At 43.2% G+C, this 18,507-nt stretch overlaps 1 protein-coding gene across 2 annotated transcripts; it reads right to left on the bottom strand.

The window, feature by feature from the left end:
- Nucleotides 1-2,216: 2,216 nt before the first annotated feature.
- DGD1 (UDP-Glycosyltransferase superfamily protein) lies at nt 2,217-17,458 on the bottom strand. Of its 2 annotated transcripts, none has more exons than XM_087396048.1 (8): nt 17,343-17,458; nt 15,880-16,702; nt 15,538-15,570; nt 14,813-14,900; nt 4,320-4,816; nt 3,755-4,021; nt 3,297-3,643; nt 2,217-3,005 (listed from the first exon to the last, which is right to left on the bottom strand). In XM_087396048.1, the coding sequence occupies exons 2-8, from the start codon at nt 16,618-16,620 to the stop codon at nt 2,471-2,473; spliced, it is 2,508 nt and encodes an 835-aa protein (XP_087252174.1). In that variant the 5' UTR covers nt 16,621-16,702; nt 17,343-17,458; the 3' UTR covers nt 2,217-2,470. The 2 variants fall into 2 exon arrangements, with proteins under 2 accessions (XP_087252174.1, XP_087252175.1); XM_087396049.1 differs by having other exon boundaries at nt 15,880-16,705; nt 17,343-17,441.
- Between the last annotated feature and the right edge of the window lie 1,049 nt (nt 17,459-18,507).

Genomic DNA, 18,507 nt, shown 5'->3' with positions numbered 1-18,507 from the left:
GAGTCACATACTTGGTTTTGTACGCTCCAAGGGTAGCTGAGTCGCTCAACAATTAAGAGGTAACCTAGAGCAAATGGAAAAAGTAAGAAAAGAACAATTTTGGAAGTTATGAGTGATAGTCCCAACATCCCATCTCCCATTATTCCAACACATTCTGCATCATACGACCCTTCACAAGTAGTGAGGCTACCCAAGCCTATTTTAGTTATATCTACACCATGTACAACCAAAGTTATTGCTGGGGGTGGAAGTCAAGAATGATACAAGCATCAATTATAGAGAGTATTCATATCCAAACTTAGAGATTGCTCGATACATTCTTGATCAACCAATTTTACATTCTGGTTATCAATTGAGTGCATTAGACAATGCAGATACGCAAGATGCATGTAATTGCACCGCATAGTCTGGTGCAACTTTCAAACCTCCTACTTAAAATTCCTTGTGGACAACTATACGAGTCAAAGCATATGCCAAGCAAGAAGATCACATCAACCATAGTATTCTTCAACTCTTGCATAACATAGGATGCACAATTGTTTCTGATGGATGGACACGTATAAAGAAATGCCTGTTATTAAATGTGATAATTGTATCACCGAGAGGGAAGGCCTTTCATAAGTCCATTGATTCAAAAAATTAAAAAAATCTAGAAATCATAAGGGAAATAGGCCCACACAAACTTCTACAACTTACATAAAGATCAAGAAAGTTTCAACATTTGCATGCATCAGCATGCCACTCACGCCTTAAACTTAGAGTTGAAAGCGTGGTATAAGCATGTGCCATGGTTTGAGGACATTATACATGATGGTCGTGAATGCTCGTGGTGTTCCTTTGTTTGGACACTATGGTACCAAGAAACTTTGACTTGACACCATCTCATAGAAAAATTATGCGTGTAAAAGTTTCAAATTGCAAGCATATAAGGGCTACAATGATATGGATTGTCATGTGATTATCTATTTAAGTGGTGGTTAAGTTTAAACAATTGAGTCCATGGCTCAAGATAACACAATCTTACGATCACCTGCAGCAACAAGAGTTTGCATGTGTAAAAACAAATTTAAAAAGACTTGTTCGTCCACTTTATGTTCTTGCTAGTGACTTGGTCTTATCCTTCTTCGCTTCTAGCTACTAAGCACTACACTTTTGCTGCCTGTTGTGCCCATTGTTGCTCAAGCTCACTTGAGCCCCATTCAACTCCTACTTTGAAGCTCACAGGGTCTTCAAGAGGCTCCTCCTCCTCACAATGTTTTCTTGAGCTTTGGAATCTACCTAGATTTTCTCACTAGACTTGAGCACTCTAAAGTTACAATATTGGCTCCATGTTGCTGGCTTAGATGAATTTCTCTCTTGCGTGCAATAGTAGCGTAGCTTTGTGAACTCTCTAAAATATTTTGAAGCTCATGAATGGGCACAGTGCAGCAAGTAGCAGCGCCAGGGAAGATTATGAGTTTGGTCAGCAACTCTGCAACGACACTTTTTTTACCAGAGCACAGACGTACTAAGACTTTTGAACCTCCATTATCCAACTGTTACTAACTGCTCAAGGCAGTCTTTGTGGAAATGTTTTGCATTGATGGGCACTTAGCTCCACTTGTCTGCACAAGATGGCTGTCACAGATGTGTTTGCCAATAGCCTTGATTGCCTTGCTAAGCTTGGTAAGAGAAATTGTCACAACATTGTATGGACTTCTTGACAATTGCGATTGCTTGCAATAGCCTTGTCTCGCCTTTTTACTTCGATTGGGCTGAGCCATGGTGACATTAACATTCCCCTTTAACTGTCCGGTCTCCTAAAAATCTTTCATGGAGATTTCTTGCTTCTTGTCTACAAACAAGCTTGTTTATTCTCCATTTCAGCAAGGGGGACTGACTGTATGCAAAGCCTCTTCCAATTGGGGCTTCTAGAGGCTGCAAACACACTATCCCGTCGTCTTGCCAATGCTTAGTGTTATACATCTGTAAGGGTGGTGATCATTGCTGTTTGGCGGTCCAAACACTAATAAATACACACAACCTACAGTACTGAGGTGGTGCACCTGCTGGACTTGTAAAATTAAGCACATCTGTCTTACCCCTTAGATAGCAAAGCATATCTAAAAATTATAATACAGATACCAAAATGAGAGATTCTCAACAGCATGAAAGTTTTCCTCAGATGCATTTTTTCTGTAATGTCTGAAATAGAGACGTTACCCTTAATACTGTCGCATATCTTTTATTCACTAAAATGCCAGGATTTCATTCTCAAAACGTACAGTCCGATCAGCTTAATACATTCCAACCAAGGAAAAATGAACACATAGAGCTAGGCAACTTTTTAAATGAATGTGGTTGTGGTTTTACTCATATATTATACAGAACCTTTCCGAGCTGGAAGCAAAAAATATACAATAGAAAGAATTTGCACAAAGCATATATATGACATCAGCAACTAGGTATAACCTAACAGGAAATGTGATAATTACCAACCATACACTGGGTTTTCCACAGAAGGAAGAGGGAGATGAAGATCTTTACTGTGCTGAGAACCATAGTTCATTGTCCCAGGCAATGCCCCTGTGGCCAACCGTAAGCCCTCATTTCCAGTTAAACAGAAATGTGCAAGTGCAAGACCATCATCAACAAACTTTGATAAGTTTGGCATGGACATTGACAATGTCATGGTCTTCTTCTGAACATCATCAGGGGTAACCGCTTGAGTCTCTTTCTTTGAAGGTTGATCTAATTCGGCCGACTCGATAAATCGGTCTGTTGCTGCCTCCCAAGACAACAGATACTGCTGCTCAGGCGAGAGGGGCACAGGATTGGAAGCCATAGCCTGATTCACCTTTTCAACAAACTCTTGAGAGCTTTTGTAGGTAAGGCAATTGGGGAATGACCTGAAAAACTCATTTGATGGATGGTCTGCACAGACCACGATCTTTCCCATCGCAAGGGCTTCTGCTGTGGTTGTGCAGACAACATCACTTACACTTGGATTGATAAAAACCTTGTATCTGAAACCAAGCCAATGAAACAAACATGGTTAGGAATCCCCAACTAAAACTGCAAGGACTAGACCCTCCTGTCGACCCACAAATACACTAACAAGATTGGCCCAGGTGTATCCAGGTCCAGGCCAGAGAATCAAACACTGATACTACTGTTTTGCAGTTAACAAGATTTAACTGCCCCTAACTAGGAACCCCTCTTAAGACTATAGTCAATGACAATTTTCTTACGAAACCATATTTGAAAAAGAATGCACGTAGAAAATAGAAACTAGCAGGCGCTTCAAAAATATTTACCCATAAAGTGAGGCATCTGCATGATCTGTCCCTTGATGAAAATTTATACCCAATCCAAGCTTTTCAGCTGCAGCCTTTACTTCAGTTGAGTCCTCTCCATTTCCATAGACATCTACACTTAAATTGTGCAAGTCTTGGCTGTGCTTTTCTAAAAGATCAATCAGCTCCCTGTAACCTTTTCCCCATACCATCTTCCCAAGAAAGTATGCACCTTTTGAAAAACTTTGATTTCCTGATTCGTCTGCAGCAACCTTCTGGCCTATTTCTAGGAACTTTGGACTGACCCCATGGACATTGCAAACAATTGATTTGGGAAGCTCCTGTGTAGCAGCAGACAACCGCAAAACCTGTATACAATAACAGTTTATTTGCCGACATGTAAATTATTTCTAGTTGGATTCAAACCCACATGAGTATTGCCTCATTCAAGCAAATCCCCGACAGTGATAAGCACTTACTTTATGGCAATAGATTTGTGTCACCCAATTGTTCACATGTTCCACCATAAAGGCTTGAAGCGCACCATTCTTTTCCCTCTTTATATATTCCAGGTAATTTGTGTGCACAACTCCAACAACATGCTGAAACTTATCAGTCCAACGTTTTCCATGATAGTACCAGTTCAGATGCTCAGGCTCCTCCAAAACTGCAATGTCTGCTTCTTTGTCTGGAATCAGACGGGAGATATCTCCAGCAGCCATGATGCTCCTCCTTGCCTGAGAATACTGGTAGTATCAAACACCCAAAATTTATTAAGTTTCCACATTCCCAGATTGATTGCAAACTTTAATACTGCTGATTGGCACAAAGCAACTGAAAACAACATTCCAATGTTTGCAAAGGTCCTTAGTCTTAACTTTGATTCCTAAGATGATGGTAATAGCCGTTCAATTAGATTGATTGCAAAATTTATTACTTCTGATCAATGCAAAGCATCTGGAAAAATACAATTGCATAACTTAGTCTTAAGATAATAATAATGGCCATTACTAACTTGGATCCATGCCAGAAAAGGTCACTCACCTTTCCTGGATAGAAAATCAACTTGAAGTTAGGCCTGAATCCCACCCTTGCTTCCAGCCAGTTTCGGATATATATCTCTTGTTCTTCTGGAGAGTCGAAAGTCATGTTGTTTGGATAAACAAATCCCTGCTCTTGTTTGCACAGCCAGGGAACTAATAATGTGACTACCTGCTTCCCGTTCTTTGCAAGATATGCAGCCCGAAATAAAGGGTTCACTGCTGTTCCAGTCATCCATGGTAAACTAGCTGTTGTTACAATTGTTACATTTCGAATCCCATGCTCTGCATCTTTAGTGACCTGTTCACCCCATATTCCACCTTTATATTGGTAACCTGTACTCTGCACCACACTTGCAATTCTCAACTCCAGCTCATCGGCACCTTTACCAGAATCTCCTGTTGCGCATGTGACATCAGTACTTGTATTGGAGGGTAGCGTGGCCACCTGGTCTTTCCGTTTGCATTTCTGCAATAAGACGCAAACCTTTTCTGCAACATCTGTAAGATAACATTATCATTCCACACGTGATTTGTTTGAATTATCCGGTTCAAGTATCTAACTCATAGTAGCAGTACAGTTTTTTGCAGCTTGTACCATAGGCAGAGATGGTGGACATGCAGTATACAATTATTGTGCACCAAATGAATCGACATTGCGCCTACTTTTCAATGTTCTTCCTTTTGTAGACAAGGTATACCAGATATAGGACAATGTCACGGGAGCGTGAAATTCTAAGTACTTTAATGTACTTACAAGACTGTGACAACTTTGGTTTTAAAAGTCCAAGCGTGGGCTTAATAATGTGTAATTAAACGCGGCATGGTGCCTAGCACATAAGCATAATTAAACCCTAGGCCCAAAGGCATTCCAAGGAATTAAAAGAGTGGTTGTTGGAAAATGATGACGTGGCATTTACAATGGGCCCCCAAGAGGGCCATGTACCTTCAGTGGCCCCCCTAGAGTTCCAGGTGGCTCTAGTGCCTTCTACATGCTCCGTTGCCATTCCTCGACCTTCCTGGGCCTTCTAAACTTCATATGTGTGGTTTTCCCTCTCATCTTCTCCCTTTGTTGAGATTTTGGACTGGTTTTTCAGCCTCCTTCAGCTGAATTCCGTTTTTCTTCATAACTCCTCACCCGTTTGGATTCCTCGACTTCCGTTTGGCCCGATGGCTGCCCCTCTACCTCCCCTTCGCAATGATATGCTTTTCCCTCCGTGCATTTGGTAGAACAGGCAGAGCTGAGCACTTCTTTTGCTGGCCGAATTTGCAAAAGTGGCTTTTTCTAGACCTTTTTGCTTCTACAGCCTCCTGGGCCTCTCTTCTTGCAAAGCTACAGCTTTCTGTTGAATTTCGAGTGGTCCCAAGAGGTGGTTGACTGGTTTTTCTCAGTTTTGGAGGACTTTCTGGCAATGAAACTTCTCCAAAACCTTCTCAATGCATTCCTCTCTAAAGCACGCTTCTTTTGAGCCCAAGAACTCCCACTTCTTCGTGACAGAAGTGCTTCTTTTCGCATGTTTCAGCGAAATTCTTGCTGGTCGGCTTTTGTAAATGCTCTTTCTTCATGCCTTTGCACTCCTCTTTGGCTGAGAATGCAATTGGGCATTGGCTACTATGTCCTCTTGGCGATTGAGGACTTGGTTCGAGTTTTCAAGGCTTGGTGAGTTGTGATTTTGCTGCTCAATTTCTTTTTGCCATTAGCTATTGGTTGGCCTCGTGTGCCGCCTCTTTCTTGGTTCACAGGTGCCCCGACAGTGCTACATGAGTCATTCTTTGGTTGGGTACTTTGCTGATTTTATTTTGGAGCTTTAAAAAGCTTTGTGAATGCCATCTGAAACCACTCAAAGAGAGTGCAGCTGGGGTGCAGTGTGATTGCATCTGGACAGCCAATGGAATTGCACTCGGAAAAGAGAATGCCTTTGGATTGAACCTATGGGTTAAGTGCACTTATGTGATGGTGTTCTATGCTTGAAAGCCTTGCGAAGGCTCAGTGAATTGGGGCTGCATGCTCAATTGCAAGGAAGGTCTCCCAGATGCAACTTGAAATCATTTCACTATGAAATATAAAGAAATACCGAAAGGGGCGCCACAGTGTTTGGGGCCAATCGGGTGCACTTGTCTATGTTTGTTGAGCAGGGGCATTCTAGCCTCCATCCCTTTTTCAGTGGTTTTGTTTGTGAACAAATGGGTAAATGCCAAATGGTGATCATGCAATGGTTAATGGTTGTGATATATGCTTTGTGAGCTGTAAATAAGTGCTGAAGTGATTAAAGGTTTAGTTCCACTGCCCTCTGAGTGATTAGAAGCCGGTTTCATTGGTTTCATTGGTTCCATTGCCGGGATACCACACTCTTCCTCAAGAGGTGGGCCTCGGTAGTTTGGTGGAAGGATATCTTTGTTGCACGTTTTGACAGCTGAATATTACAGCAATAAACATGGTGAGTACCCATGAGCAAGAGAGCTCCACAACTCCTCAAAGGAGAAGGCAGGAAAGCCTTAATGATCCAACTAGTGTACAGCTGCAGGGAGCACAACAAATGCCTTTTGAGCAGGCCACACATGAAGCTACAACTCAGCTCAACAGTGATAGAAGTTCTAGCAGTGAGTCAAATAATGCTACTATGTTGAATGCACAGCTTGCAAGTGCAGTGACTGCTTTGACTCAGCTGACTCAAAACTTGGCTCTTGTGCAAACAAATGCCAAAAAGAAGAAGAAATCAAGAAAGCACAACACGGAAAGAGTGAGTACACACATGCATCAGCTTCTCATGGCAGACAGCACACTCAAGCATCAGTTTCCCATGAGGGACAACCATCAAAAATGACTCAGAAAGTGACTTCCAAGAGAGAGGAATCCCCCACAAGAGCACTTGAGAAAGAGGTACAAAAAGTATAGCCAGTTCAACAGTATGAGCAGCCAGCACAAGGCCTTGGTTTGGGTACTTCTACTCCTCAAATTAATAATGTGCAGTCCATAAATGTGGCTCAACCACCTCAGCTATATTTGAGGCAGCAACCTGAATATTTTGGTACAGATTCTATCTTTGATGCTATTGATTTCACTGCCAACTGGGCATAGAAAGCAAGCCATGTATGACAATGTGGGAATGCAACCAGGCATGCAAGCCACAGCACATGCTCCCATGCCTAATGTTCAGCCAAGCATGGCTCTCCCAAGTGAAGGGAATGCTGCAAAGAAACAGCCATCTTTGGGACAGCCAACATCAAATGTATATAAAGAATTTAAGGATGGTGGTTCCCATGTTAAGTTTGAGACATATAATGGAGTACAGGACAGGTACAAAGCCCTCACATTCCTTCAACAGTTCGATGCTGCATTTCTTGGGGGTTTGTTTACAGAAGCATCCAAGATGAGGAAGGTTGCCACATTTTTGAAAGGCAATGCACTTAAGTGGTACACCAACCTTATGCTTCATGGAGATGCACCTGCTACTTGGCTGAAATTTAAGCTAGTGTTCTCTTCTACTTGGCTTACTCGAACTTTTGAAGTTGAAGTACTTTCACACTCGCATGAGTTGTCATACAAACTTTGCAAGAATCTTGATGATTACACCCAGAGGTTTTGGGATGTTTAGCTGCCATTGAACTCTTACAGGCATGTTTCTTTGAAAGAGCGAATAGAGAGGTACTGTTGTGGATTGCCTAGTGAGCTACGTAATTATTGCATCAAAACCAAGGTGGGTTCTATGACTCAATTAATTGAGAATGCAAGGACAGCATATGCATGGGTGCAAGAGAAGAATTTGGGCTTTATGGACAGCAAGAAAGAAGACAGCAAACGGGCTGCCAAACACCAGGATAAGAAGGACATCAAATCTGAAAATAAAAATTATGGCAAACGGCCGTTTCAAAAGGGAGGAAAAGCCCAATTCAAAGCTGGTCAAAGGCGTGGACAGCCTAATAAACAGCCTCGTACCAAGTTATCTGATGAAGAGAAAAATTTACTCATGGAGCAAAACAAATGTTTTATATGCAAAGGAGAGGGACACCGCTCTTATGATTGCCCATTCAAGAAAAGAGACGGGTCAGATAATGATAAGAATGATGATAAACAGGCTGATCGGAAGGGCAAAAGGCCTGAACCTTCCGCAGGGCTTCTTCCAGATGTGATTGGGAGTTTGCCACATGCACATGATGAAGAGGAAACGAAAAAGATTGAGATGTGCAGAGCATGGGGAAAAATCAGAAATCAGAATTATTTGTTTTTCTTTGATTCTGGGGCAAAGGCAAATTTCATAACTCCTGATATGGCAGGAAGGCTTGGCATCAAGCCTGAGGAAATGGGGCCATCCGGCATGTGTGATATGGCCAACCCTGAACTCAACACACCTGTCACTCCTATCATTGGCAAGTTGAGGATGCATATCCAGTCCTCTGCATTATGCCTTGGCGAGAGTGTGATGCTTTGCTTGGGATGCCTTGGATGTACAGGGTGGGGGCTGATGTGCAGATGAGAAACAAGAAGATTTCTTTAACTCATAGAGGCCAAAATCATGTACTTGATGTAAAGTTGAAAGGAGAGTCCATCCTTGTAGTTTCAACTTCTTATATTTTCAATGTAATAAAGCATCGTATTTCAGCGTACTTGATTTTTGTCAAAGAGGACAGCCAACCCGTTCAGGAAGGCTCTCCCCTTTTTTTGCTTTAGATAGAGAAAGGGCTGCTTTTATTTCAGATTTTCAAGATTGTTTCTCAGATGCACTTCCTTAAGAATTACCTCCCAAAAGGCCCGAGGATCATCAAATTGATATAATTCCAAGAAGCTCACCGCCTAATATACCTCCCGATCGTGTCAGTAAGGCACAACAAGAAAAGATAATGTCACAAGTGAAGGAACTCTTGGAAAAGGGATTAATACAGCCAAGTAATTCTCCTTACTGTTCCCCTGTGTTCCTTGTGCAAAAGAAGGATGGCAGTTGGAGAATATGTATTGATTATAGGGCTTTGAATAAAGTCACAATTAAGAACCGTTTTCCAATTCCACACATTGATGATATATTGGATCGGTTGGAAGATTCCTCAATGCTCAATCGTATTGACCTTAAAAGTGGATACCATCAGATAAGGATACGGCCTGACGATGTCTACAAGACTGCCTTCCGTACTTCATTTGGCTTATATGAGTTCCGTGTGATGCCTTTTGGTTTGACTAATGCACCTACCACTTTCAATAGAATGATGGACAGAATTTTTACAACACACTGAAAGTTTGTGGGCACTTTCTTCGACGACATCTCTGTGTTCTCTAAAAATGAGCACAAGCATAGGAAACACCTCACTATTGTGTTTCAAGAGTTGAAAAGACACAAGCTGTTAATAAACACCAAGAAAAGTGAGTTCTTTATGCATGAGATTCATTTTCTCGGTCATATAGTGTCAAAGGATGGTGTCACGATCTGAGACGTATTCCTTTCTATTTCTAGTGTCCATTGATTAAACCATCCATAAGTCTTGTGGAAGGGTATGACCTTTCGAAGGGACACTTGCCCTTTCGACGGGACACTTCCTAATGAGGCATAACCCTTCACAAGAGACATTCTAATGAAGAGACATTCCTATTGTAATGTACCCTCTCATCAAGGGTCACACCCTTCACAAGGGGTACACACCTCTTCATACACATACCCTTTGGAGTACACACCTTTTCATGTGTGACTCTTCACTCTCTATATAAGAGAGGCCCAATTGTATGGATGACAATCACATCCACCCTACAGACATTCAAGCAATATAATTATTCCTTGCTCTCTGCTATCTCAGTCTCTTTTCTGTTCCTTAGCACAGTTCTAAATATAGTAAATCTAGGATTTCTTACAGATGGAGTCAAGATGGATCCTGTAAAAGTTGAGGCCATAAAGAGTTGGCCAATTCTGAAAAATCTGCATGAAGTCAGAAGCTTCCTTGGAGGTTTATAAAGAACTTTGCAGAAATTGCTTCTCCCTTGCATGCTTTATAGAAGAAAGCTGTACCGTTTCGGTGGGGACAAAAGTAAAATGTAGCTTTTGAAGAGCTGAAGCAAAAGTTGTGTTCTGAACCCGTTATTATCTTGCCAGATCTTGCAAAACCCTTTGCTGTAACTTGTGATGCATGTGGGAACAGCATAGGAGGCACTTTGATGCAAGATGGTAGAGTGGTTACATATGAAAGGAGAGTTCTCAAAGATGTTGAATTGTACTTGCAGACATACGAGAAGGAAATGTTAGCAATGATACATGCTTTGACCACATGGAAACATTACCTTCTTGGAGCTGATTTTTATGTGCAGACAAATCATCAGTCACTTAGATATTTTCTCATGCAGAGAAAATTATCTGAAAAGCACATGAGATGGGCTAACTTCCTCTCAATGTTTCATTTTCAAATTGTTTATGTGCCGGGTAACAAAAATATCATCACTTTCACATCTCTTATAAGAACAAGAGGGTGACAAAATGTTCAGTAGATTCTCACATGTTGGATACTGTGTGGGGCCAACCTTGTATTGTGGACAAAGGCAAGCATCCCAAGATGGACAATAATTAGAGAAATTAAGACTGTATGGAAGGAATGACAAAGTGAGGATCCTACTCTCCTAGTCACTAAGACAACATCCTAATACAACACTAATCTACGGAGGATGCAACCTAAGTGCAAGCATAATGAAGAGAGTGCTCATGACATGTATCTCAAGTCAATTAGGTTCCAAGATAGATTAACTTGGACTCATAAAGAGAATCTTGAGATAGTGCAAAGTGCTTGATTAAAATTACTTCAAATGAACCTCCCTTTTATAGGTGAGGGTACTTACATCCATTTGCTTGCTCACATGTGGGATATCTCCTCCATGCCATGTGGCAGCTTACCCTTTGCTCATACCTTTGCTCTACATGTGCTCATGGCACCACAACTCTCAACACCTCCCCTTGGTGCCATAATCCTTTGGCTACTGCAAGGTGGTCAGATGTGAGTTACAAATCCATCACCTCCCCTTAGTGCATGCATTGCTACTTAAGGTGGTCAAGTGTGGCTTTTACATGTCAATACCTCCCCTGGGTGCTTTCATAGCTACTCTCAGGTGGTCAGGCTTGATTACAAAAATATAGGCAAGGTTGGCAAGGTTTTTACTTTTCAATACATTCCATTTATGTCATCTTTTGGCTCATGGCTTGATGACGACTCGTTTGCTTCTTTGCTTGGTGTAGCTACCTGCATGATGCTTTGTTCTACCATATGCCTTGATGCTTTGTGTGTGGATGCCATGTTTTCCACTATGGTCATCTCATGCACTTATGCTTTTGGTATGCTTTCTACATTCATGCGTTGCTTTTTCATTTGTTGCAAAGGTCTTACCAATTGATTTCTTTCAATATTGGCAGTGTCTAATTGCATACAATGATTCTGACATGACAGGCGCGTAGAGCTCGAAAAGACGATCACTTTTCCTTTTTGGAGCGTGTGCAAATTCTTCCTGGATTGCAAGTTATGGCTTGTTGAAGCTTTTGTGAAGAAGAGGGGCCTTTGATGATGTGGCACATAGATTCACATGCTGCTTACAAACTGTGCTTAGCAGGGGCTGTGTGCTTAGGTGGCAGTTAGCTAACCCTGAACTTAAACCTAACCATGGTTTAGTGTGAGTTGCTTGACCAATGACCAAACCCAAGGTGGCCTAACTCAACCATGATCCAACTCTATCTACCAGCCTTGGCTAACCAAAGTTAACTGTGGTTGGATTAACTTAACCATAGTCAAGCCTTATCCTGCCACGTGGCTTTTTGTGGGAAGACCTTGGAGAAGGAAGAGAAGGTTTGAAGCTTTCTCTGCGACGACGGCAACGAAGAAGCTCAGGACCTGCAGAGCTGGTCAGCCGAGGCGCTACCGTGAGTTGCTGGCTGCAACTCTTGGCTGTCGATGGCCAAGAGCGTTTTGTTGTTGGGGAGCAGGTCGATGAAGCTTGGGCTTCGCTGTTCGGGCTGTTGCTAACCGGTCATCGGAGATGGCGCAGAGAGCTGCAGGAGCCTTAGATTGGCTTTGTTGAGGGATGTAGGAGCGCTTGGGCGCTGTTGGAGCAGCTGTTTGAGCTGTTCGGTCGTAGCTGGCAGGAACTTGTTGGCTTGGTCGCCTGGGAGCCGAGAGAGTCGTAGATGGTGCGCTGATTGGCAGCTATGGCAGAAGCTCGTCGCGCTGATGGAGCAGTTCGACCGTGGGTGTTGCACGGTCGTGGTTGTAGGTAGTGCGTTGGCGACTGGCTGCAGGGAGCTTCTGGAGGTCGATGCAGAGGTTTCGTCGGTGGAGGTCGTTGGTCGACCAACACTGTGTAGAAGGCAGATAGAGAGAGGCCGCGCTGCTGGCAGAAGCGTTTGTTGCAAGGCATATGAAGCTTTGGGCATTCGTTTAGTCGTTGTAGGTGTGGCTGGAGGCTTGGAACGTGGGCATCGTGCTTCTAGTCCTGTGAGGCTAGAGGTTATGGCTCTGGTTGTGTAGCAGTAGATCATGAGGAACGATCATTATCTCCTTCTCTCACAGAAGAACTCAATCTCTCTCTCATCAAGAATGACGGAAATATCTCATAGCAATGAACGGAAATCTTCAACTCTCATAGACGGAATTCTTTCAACGGGAGAATGAAAGAATGAACACTAAAAGAGAACACTCAACTCAATCTACAACTAATCTAGGAGATCTAGACCTAAGCTCTGATACCATGACAAAGTGAGGATCCTACTCTCCTAGTCACTAAGACAACATCCTAATACAACACTAATCTACGGAGGATGCAACCTAAGTGCAAGCATAATGAAGAGAGTGCTCATGACATGTATCTCAAGTCAATTAGGTTCCAAGATAGATTAACTTGGACTCATAAAGAGAATCTTGAGATAGTGCAAAGTGCTTGATTGATATTACTTCAAATGAACCTCCCTTTTATAGGTGAGGGTACTTACATCCATTTGCTTGCTCACATGTGGGATATCTCCTCCATGCCATGTGGCAGCTTACCCTTTGCTCATACCTTTGCTCTACATGTGCTCATGGCACCACAACTCTCAACAAGGAACTGATCCTTCACTGCAAAAGAGGGAGAGTAGTACTGTATTGTATGGAAGGAGCTGATCCTTCCTGGAGAACTGCGAGATTTGATGGAGAAAGGGGCGGCTCTGATGCTGTCCTGCTGCTGCTGTCACGTGCTCAGCCTGGACCTGACTGAAGACTGCAGGGATCAAGGTAGAGGAGCTGATCTACTGCTGCCCTGCCCCAGCCTGATCCTAGCTAATCTGCTGTGGGCTGAGGGTTCTCTGCCCCCAAAATGAGGTACGGAAGGAGCCTCTGAGGGCCGCCTTTTAGAGGCCCCCAGGGCCCCTGGAAAATACTGACCAGGTCAGCCAACCTGGCCAACCCAGGGTCGGGTCCCAAAAAAAAAAGCATATCAAGATCACAAGGACGAAACCAGAAAGAAACAACGAAGCCAAGAGAGATGCAGCTTGGTGGAAGGAGGAAAAGAAGATGGCAACAAAGATCAACCATGATCTTTAAAAAAATAACCACTCATCACAGTGGGAGAATCATCATGTTAACAACAAAAGGAGGACCAACCAATGAAGTAGAGCAAATCAATGAATGAGCGAAACAAACCTTAAATGAAGACAAAGCTAAATGACCAGTGCAATAGGTGCACATCAACTCAACCTAGTAAAAGTCTTGAGAGCTAATTTATGACAATTTGATTGACCACCTAGTCCCAACCTGCCACTTGGCTGGATGCCATGTGGCACTGTCGCGAGTGTTGGCAGGTTGCCAGCGCTGTCAGCAGACAGCATGCCATGAGCTGCATCTGCCCATGACAATGTGTCCTCTCCCACTTAATCCATCCCTAGTTTTTTTGACTGTTAGCACATGGTACTTTCTCAGATGGGGTGATGGTTAGATCCTGTTAACGTTGTCCCAGTTTGATGATTTGGTTTGTAGCTATATAGGAAACTACAGTAACTATCTGTGGACACATCAGAATTATAGTGGTGGAATTCAAACCTATACCAGTGGGGCTATAGACGAAAGGATAGTTAACTTTTCATGAGATGATTCAAATTGGAACGGCTGGTTGAAGCAATAGTAGATTGAATCACCAATAGCCTCTTAGAACATCAACTCCACCAAGTAGCTTATACCTCGTGTTTAACATGTGTCACTTGGGTTCCCATAATACATAAATCTAGATGACAGGGAAGAGGGAGAGGGGGGGGAGAAGAGATCCAAACATACCACCGAGCTGGTCTAGCAAAGGCTCACACTGCCTACATGCACACACCGTATGATGCCCACCAACATCTATCCAGGCTCAATTGGAGCCACTGTACCAGGAAAGTGAAGGACAAAGGGAAAACAAAAAGTCCTTTTCTTTTCTTCAGGTGGATTGCGGAGCGAAAAGTGAAAGGGGTAAGCTGGGGGCTTTTGACAGAGGGCAGAGAAGAGGGAGGGTGGAAAAAGAGATCCACAACATACCTTTCTTAACACCAAGCTGGTCTAGCAAAGGCTCAGACTGCCTCACAAGGTTTGCCAGCAGTTCTGGCACATCTAACGGAGGAACATCCTGAAGACAAGAAACAACATCGTTTTCAAAAAGATGCCATTTTTTTAAGTAATATGCCATCCCCGAAAAATGCAGGGAGACAGCAAACAGCTATTGTCTCCAAACATATGCCCCTCCTCAGATCAAATTCCAGAATCAACATTTACATATCCCAGTATTCACAGCATGTGTCATGTGATGTTGGGTCAGTTAAAACCAGCACCTTTAGGTTAACCCACGTGAAAAAGAGAGAAACATGGGAAAGGGGGATTTTTTTTTCACAGAAAAGGGGGAAAGGCGGGCCAGCTCTGTGAGAGAGAGAGAGAGAGAGAGAGAGAGAGAACCATACAATTTACATTAGCACTTCCAATTTTAGGAGATCAAAATGATAACGCTAATAATAAGCAAGTATGAAAAAAGGTATGTGCTTAAGTTCCCCAACCAACTCCTTGGCAGTATACACAGTTTCATTCATTATTACAAACAACTCATTGTTTTAATATTATTCTAAACAACTCATGAACTGTGTTCTTATCTTTAACCAACTCAAGAAAGCACCCCTTCTACATAAAGATCAAAACAGACACCAGTTGCCTCAATGTCACCAACTCAAAGAATTACATCCAACAATCAGGATTGAATAGAGAAAAGGACTCACCCTCCCATCATCAAGACTCGTCGTTAACAGCTTCTGCATCAAATATACAGAAACCAGTCCATGAGTGATCCTAACAAATTGCTACCCGAGTGGATAGTCCACAAAAGCAATCTAACGTTAAACCAACAAATAGATGAGTGATACGTAAACACACACTGTGCAGAGCAAAACTACTTCGCTTGGTTAATGACACTAACCCACAGAGATACAGAAAGAGCACATTTTACAACAGGGGAACATCTCAAGGAGCTCCCCTGAACCGGATTAAGATGCAAAGTATGATCACCTAATCTTCCCACTTCATTCATGAGGACATCTCTAATGACCTAAGAGGAACAGTACCAGGTTTTTCTTGAGGTTCTCAAAAAGTTGAGTGTTCTTCAACTTATTGAAAAACTCCGACGGGGATTTACTCGTAGCAGCAGTGACCTCCAAGTCTTTCCAACTTTCTCTGACTCGTCTGAAAGGATCCCATTCTTCGCTGGCGGACCTTGTCTTCTTCGACCCCCTTTTACTTTTCGAACCCTGCCAATCCCTAACGATTGTCCTTCGATTTGCGAGGTTCCTAATAGCTCTCTGTGATTTTATCGCCTCTGTGTCGGACGTCGGTTTCAAGTAAAAGTCTTCATCGTCGACACGAGGTGTTAAGGCGCGCCTCAGCAATGATAGATTCGGCTTGGATGGCGCTCCCCGTCGTTCCACTAACTGGGCCTGTTGATTACCAAAATCTGGATTCGAGTGTGACCGTCGAAACTGAGATAGCGGCTTCAACTTCTTCAAGAACTCAAGATCTTCGAAATGAGACATGTTAAGGGCAGTGTAAAGGTTGCCTCCTCCTTGGAACTTCTTGAATAAACTATCGGAGTTACTATCTACTCCCAAGTTCAGAGATGCCTTCCTGAAATTTTCCAACTCTCTATCGAAAGAGTTGGCCAGATCCGTGAATGACTTCGCCCGTGCCCGCATCCTCTTGATATCCTCATCCGCACTCTTGCGCACGTCCAGCCAGCTCTTGGAGATAAAAGACATGGCTTTCTCTGCTGTGACAGGACCTGCTTCGGAATCCGTTCCCCAAGGCGCCATGGCCTATACGCTTGCCCAGAGGACGGTGTATCGCACTGCACTTCTCACAAACCCTATGTTTCAAGATCCTCCGAGCGATTGCCTGCTACAATTCAATCAAACCGCCTGAGTAAACAAACGATGGAGAAAAAGGGCGGCGTCCCGCTTCGGAAATGACATATCCGTGCAGGTCAAGGAAATTTTTGAAGCAAAAGACAATGCTGCCAAGGATAAGCCGTCCGATACAAAAGAGGCCAAACTGTATGCAAGACAATCTGCAATATTGAGAAAGACACAGAGAAATTTCAAACACAAGGTCCCCTTGCGACAGAGATCATTCGTACCAATTCATCCATTCGCCCTACGAACAGAGAATTCATCCATTGAAAGAGGCCAAACTATATGCAGAAAGACAGAGAGAAAATTTCAAGCGCAAGGTTGCTCTGCGAAAGGGATCATTCGCACCAATTCATCCATTCATTCTGCGAGCAGAGAATGCATCCATTTCATGCAAGATTTTCAATCACGGGGAGAAACAGAGACGGCGCATACAGCAGGAGCCAGAGAAGGAGGAAAAGCATTGATTCTCTCGCTCTCGCTCGCTCGCTCTCGGCAACCGCTCATTTGAAAATTTCTGTGCGTGTTCAGCAAAGATTGCAAGGACGGAAAAGGAAAAGAGGCAGGGTTTTGATACAGGGAAGAGAGGAGGAGATGAAATCGATGCAGGAGGGGAAGAAACCGACCTGGAGGATGGAATTGCGAGAGCAGAAGCTTGCGATTCATGGCATCCATCGAAGAAACTCTGCTGGATTTTGGTTCTTTTCGAGACGAAGAGAAGCTTCAAGCCAAGCAAAAGAAATGAACGCAAATGCCTCTCTCTTCATTCCTCACTAATCTTCTTCATCTTCTTCATTAATCAATAATCTCACCCCCTAATCTCTCTCTTAATCCCTTTAGGGTATCGCCACGTGTCGCCTCCCCATTCCTCCCCCATATTTCCCACCTCCCCTTTTGGAAGAGAATTTATTTTATTTTATTCCCCATTATTCCCTGGCCTCTAAATTTATGCCCCTTTTTTTTTTAAATTGCTCCCAAAATGCCACGTGACCATTGCCCCCTAAGAATATTACAATTCTTTGGTCCTCTCCTTTTTTCTTTGGCACATGGCCCCTTTATCCTTATCCTCCCATCAATGCACCATCTGCCCCAGTTATGGCTCCATCTGCCCTCGTTGTGGCATTCCCACCATTGCATTGCTTGCAAAGTTTGTTGGATCGGGGCATTCTGTTTTCACGGCTAACTTCTTCTGGATTTTGGTGAATTTAGCCCTGTGAAAGTAGGCTGAGAGAGAATCTAGGGGCATTCTTGCCAATGGATTTTCGTTGCTCCCTTCCTAAGAATTTAGACATCAATTTCTTGACAACTCTACAGCAGAGATGTTCCCAAGAAGAGGTAGCATGGCTGAGGGACCAAGGAGGCAGGCGAGAGAAAAGAAATGGGAAGGGAGGCGACGGAGCAACTGGAATGTTCTAGTAGCAATTCGAGTTCTCGATCACACAGGGGCCGCTTAGCTTAATCAAGCTCAATCAAGGGGAAAAGATTTTACCTTAGCTTAATTGGTCAATTGAATTGAAGCGCGCAAAACTAATTAAGGGGAATTTCCTATTTTTCAACATCGTGGGGACATACTAAGCACCCGGTCCCAAAATCATGGTATTCACAAAGCACCAAGCTTTGCTTAGGCTGGAAAAATACTAAGAATGATGAGAGCCCCTTGTTCCCATTAAGAGCCCCTTAATGCCAAGTGCTTGAGTCTAGAATCGCAACTCCTTCATGGTATTCACAAAGCACCAAGCTTTGCTTAGGCTGGAAAAATACTAAGAATGATGAGAGCCCCTTGTTCCCATT

The sequence above is a fragment of the Dipteris shenzhenensis genome, chromosome 25, assembly GCF_047967505.1.
Source record: "Dipteris shenzhenensis isolate YYH24624 ecotype China chromosome 25, Dip_SZ_1.0, whole genome shotgun sequence".
In the NCBI taxonomy this organism is placed as follows: domain Eukaryota; kingdom Viridiplantae; phylum Streptophyta; class Polypodiopsida; order Gleicheniales; family Dipteridaceae; genus Dipteris; species Dipteris shenzhenensis.
Note: the sequence above shows the minus strand (reverse complement) of the source record. Positions and strands in the feature narration are given on the sequence as shown.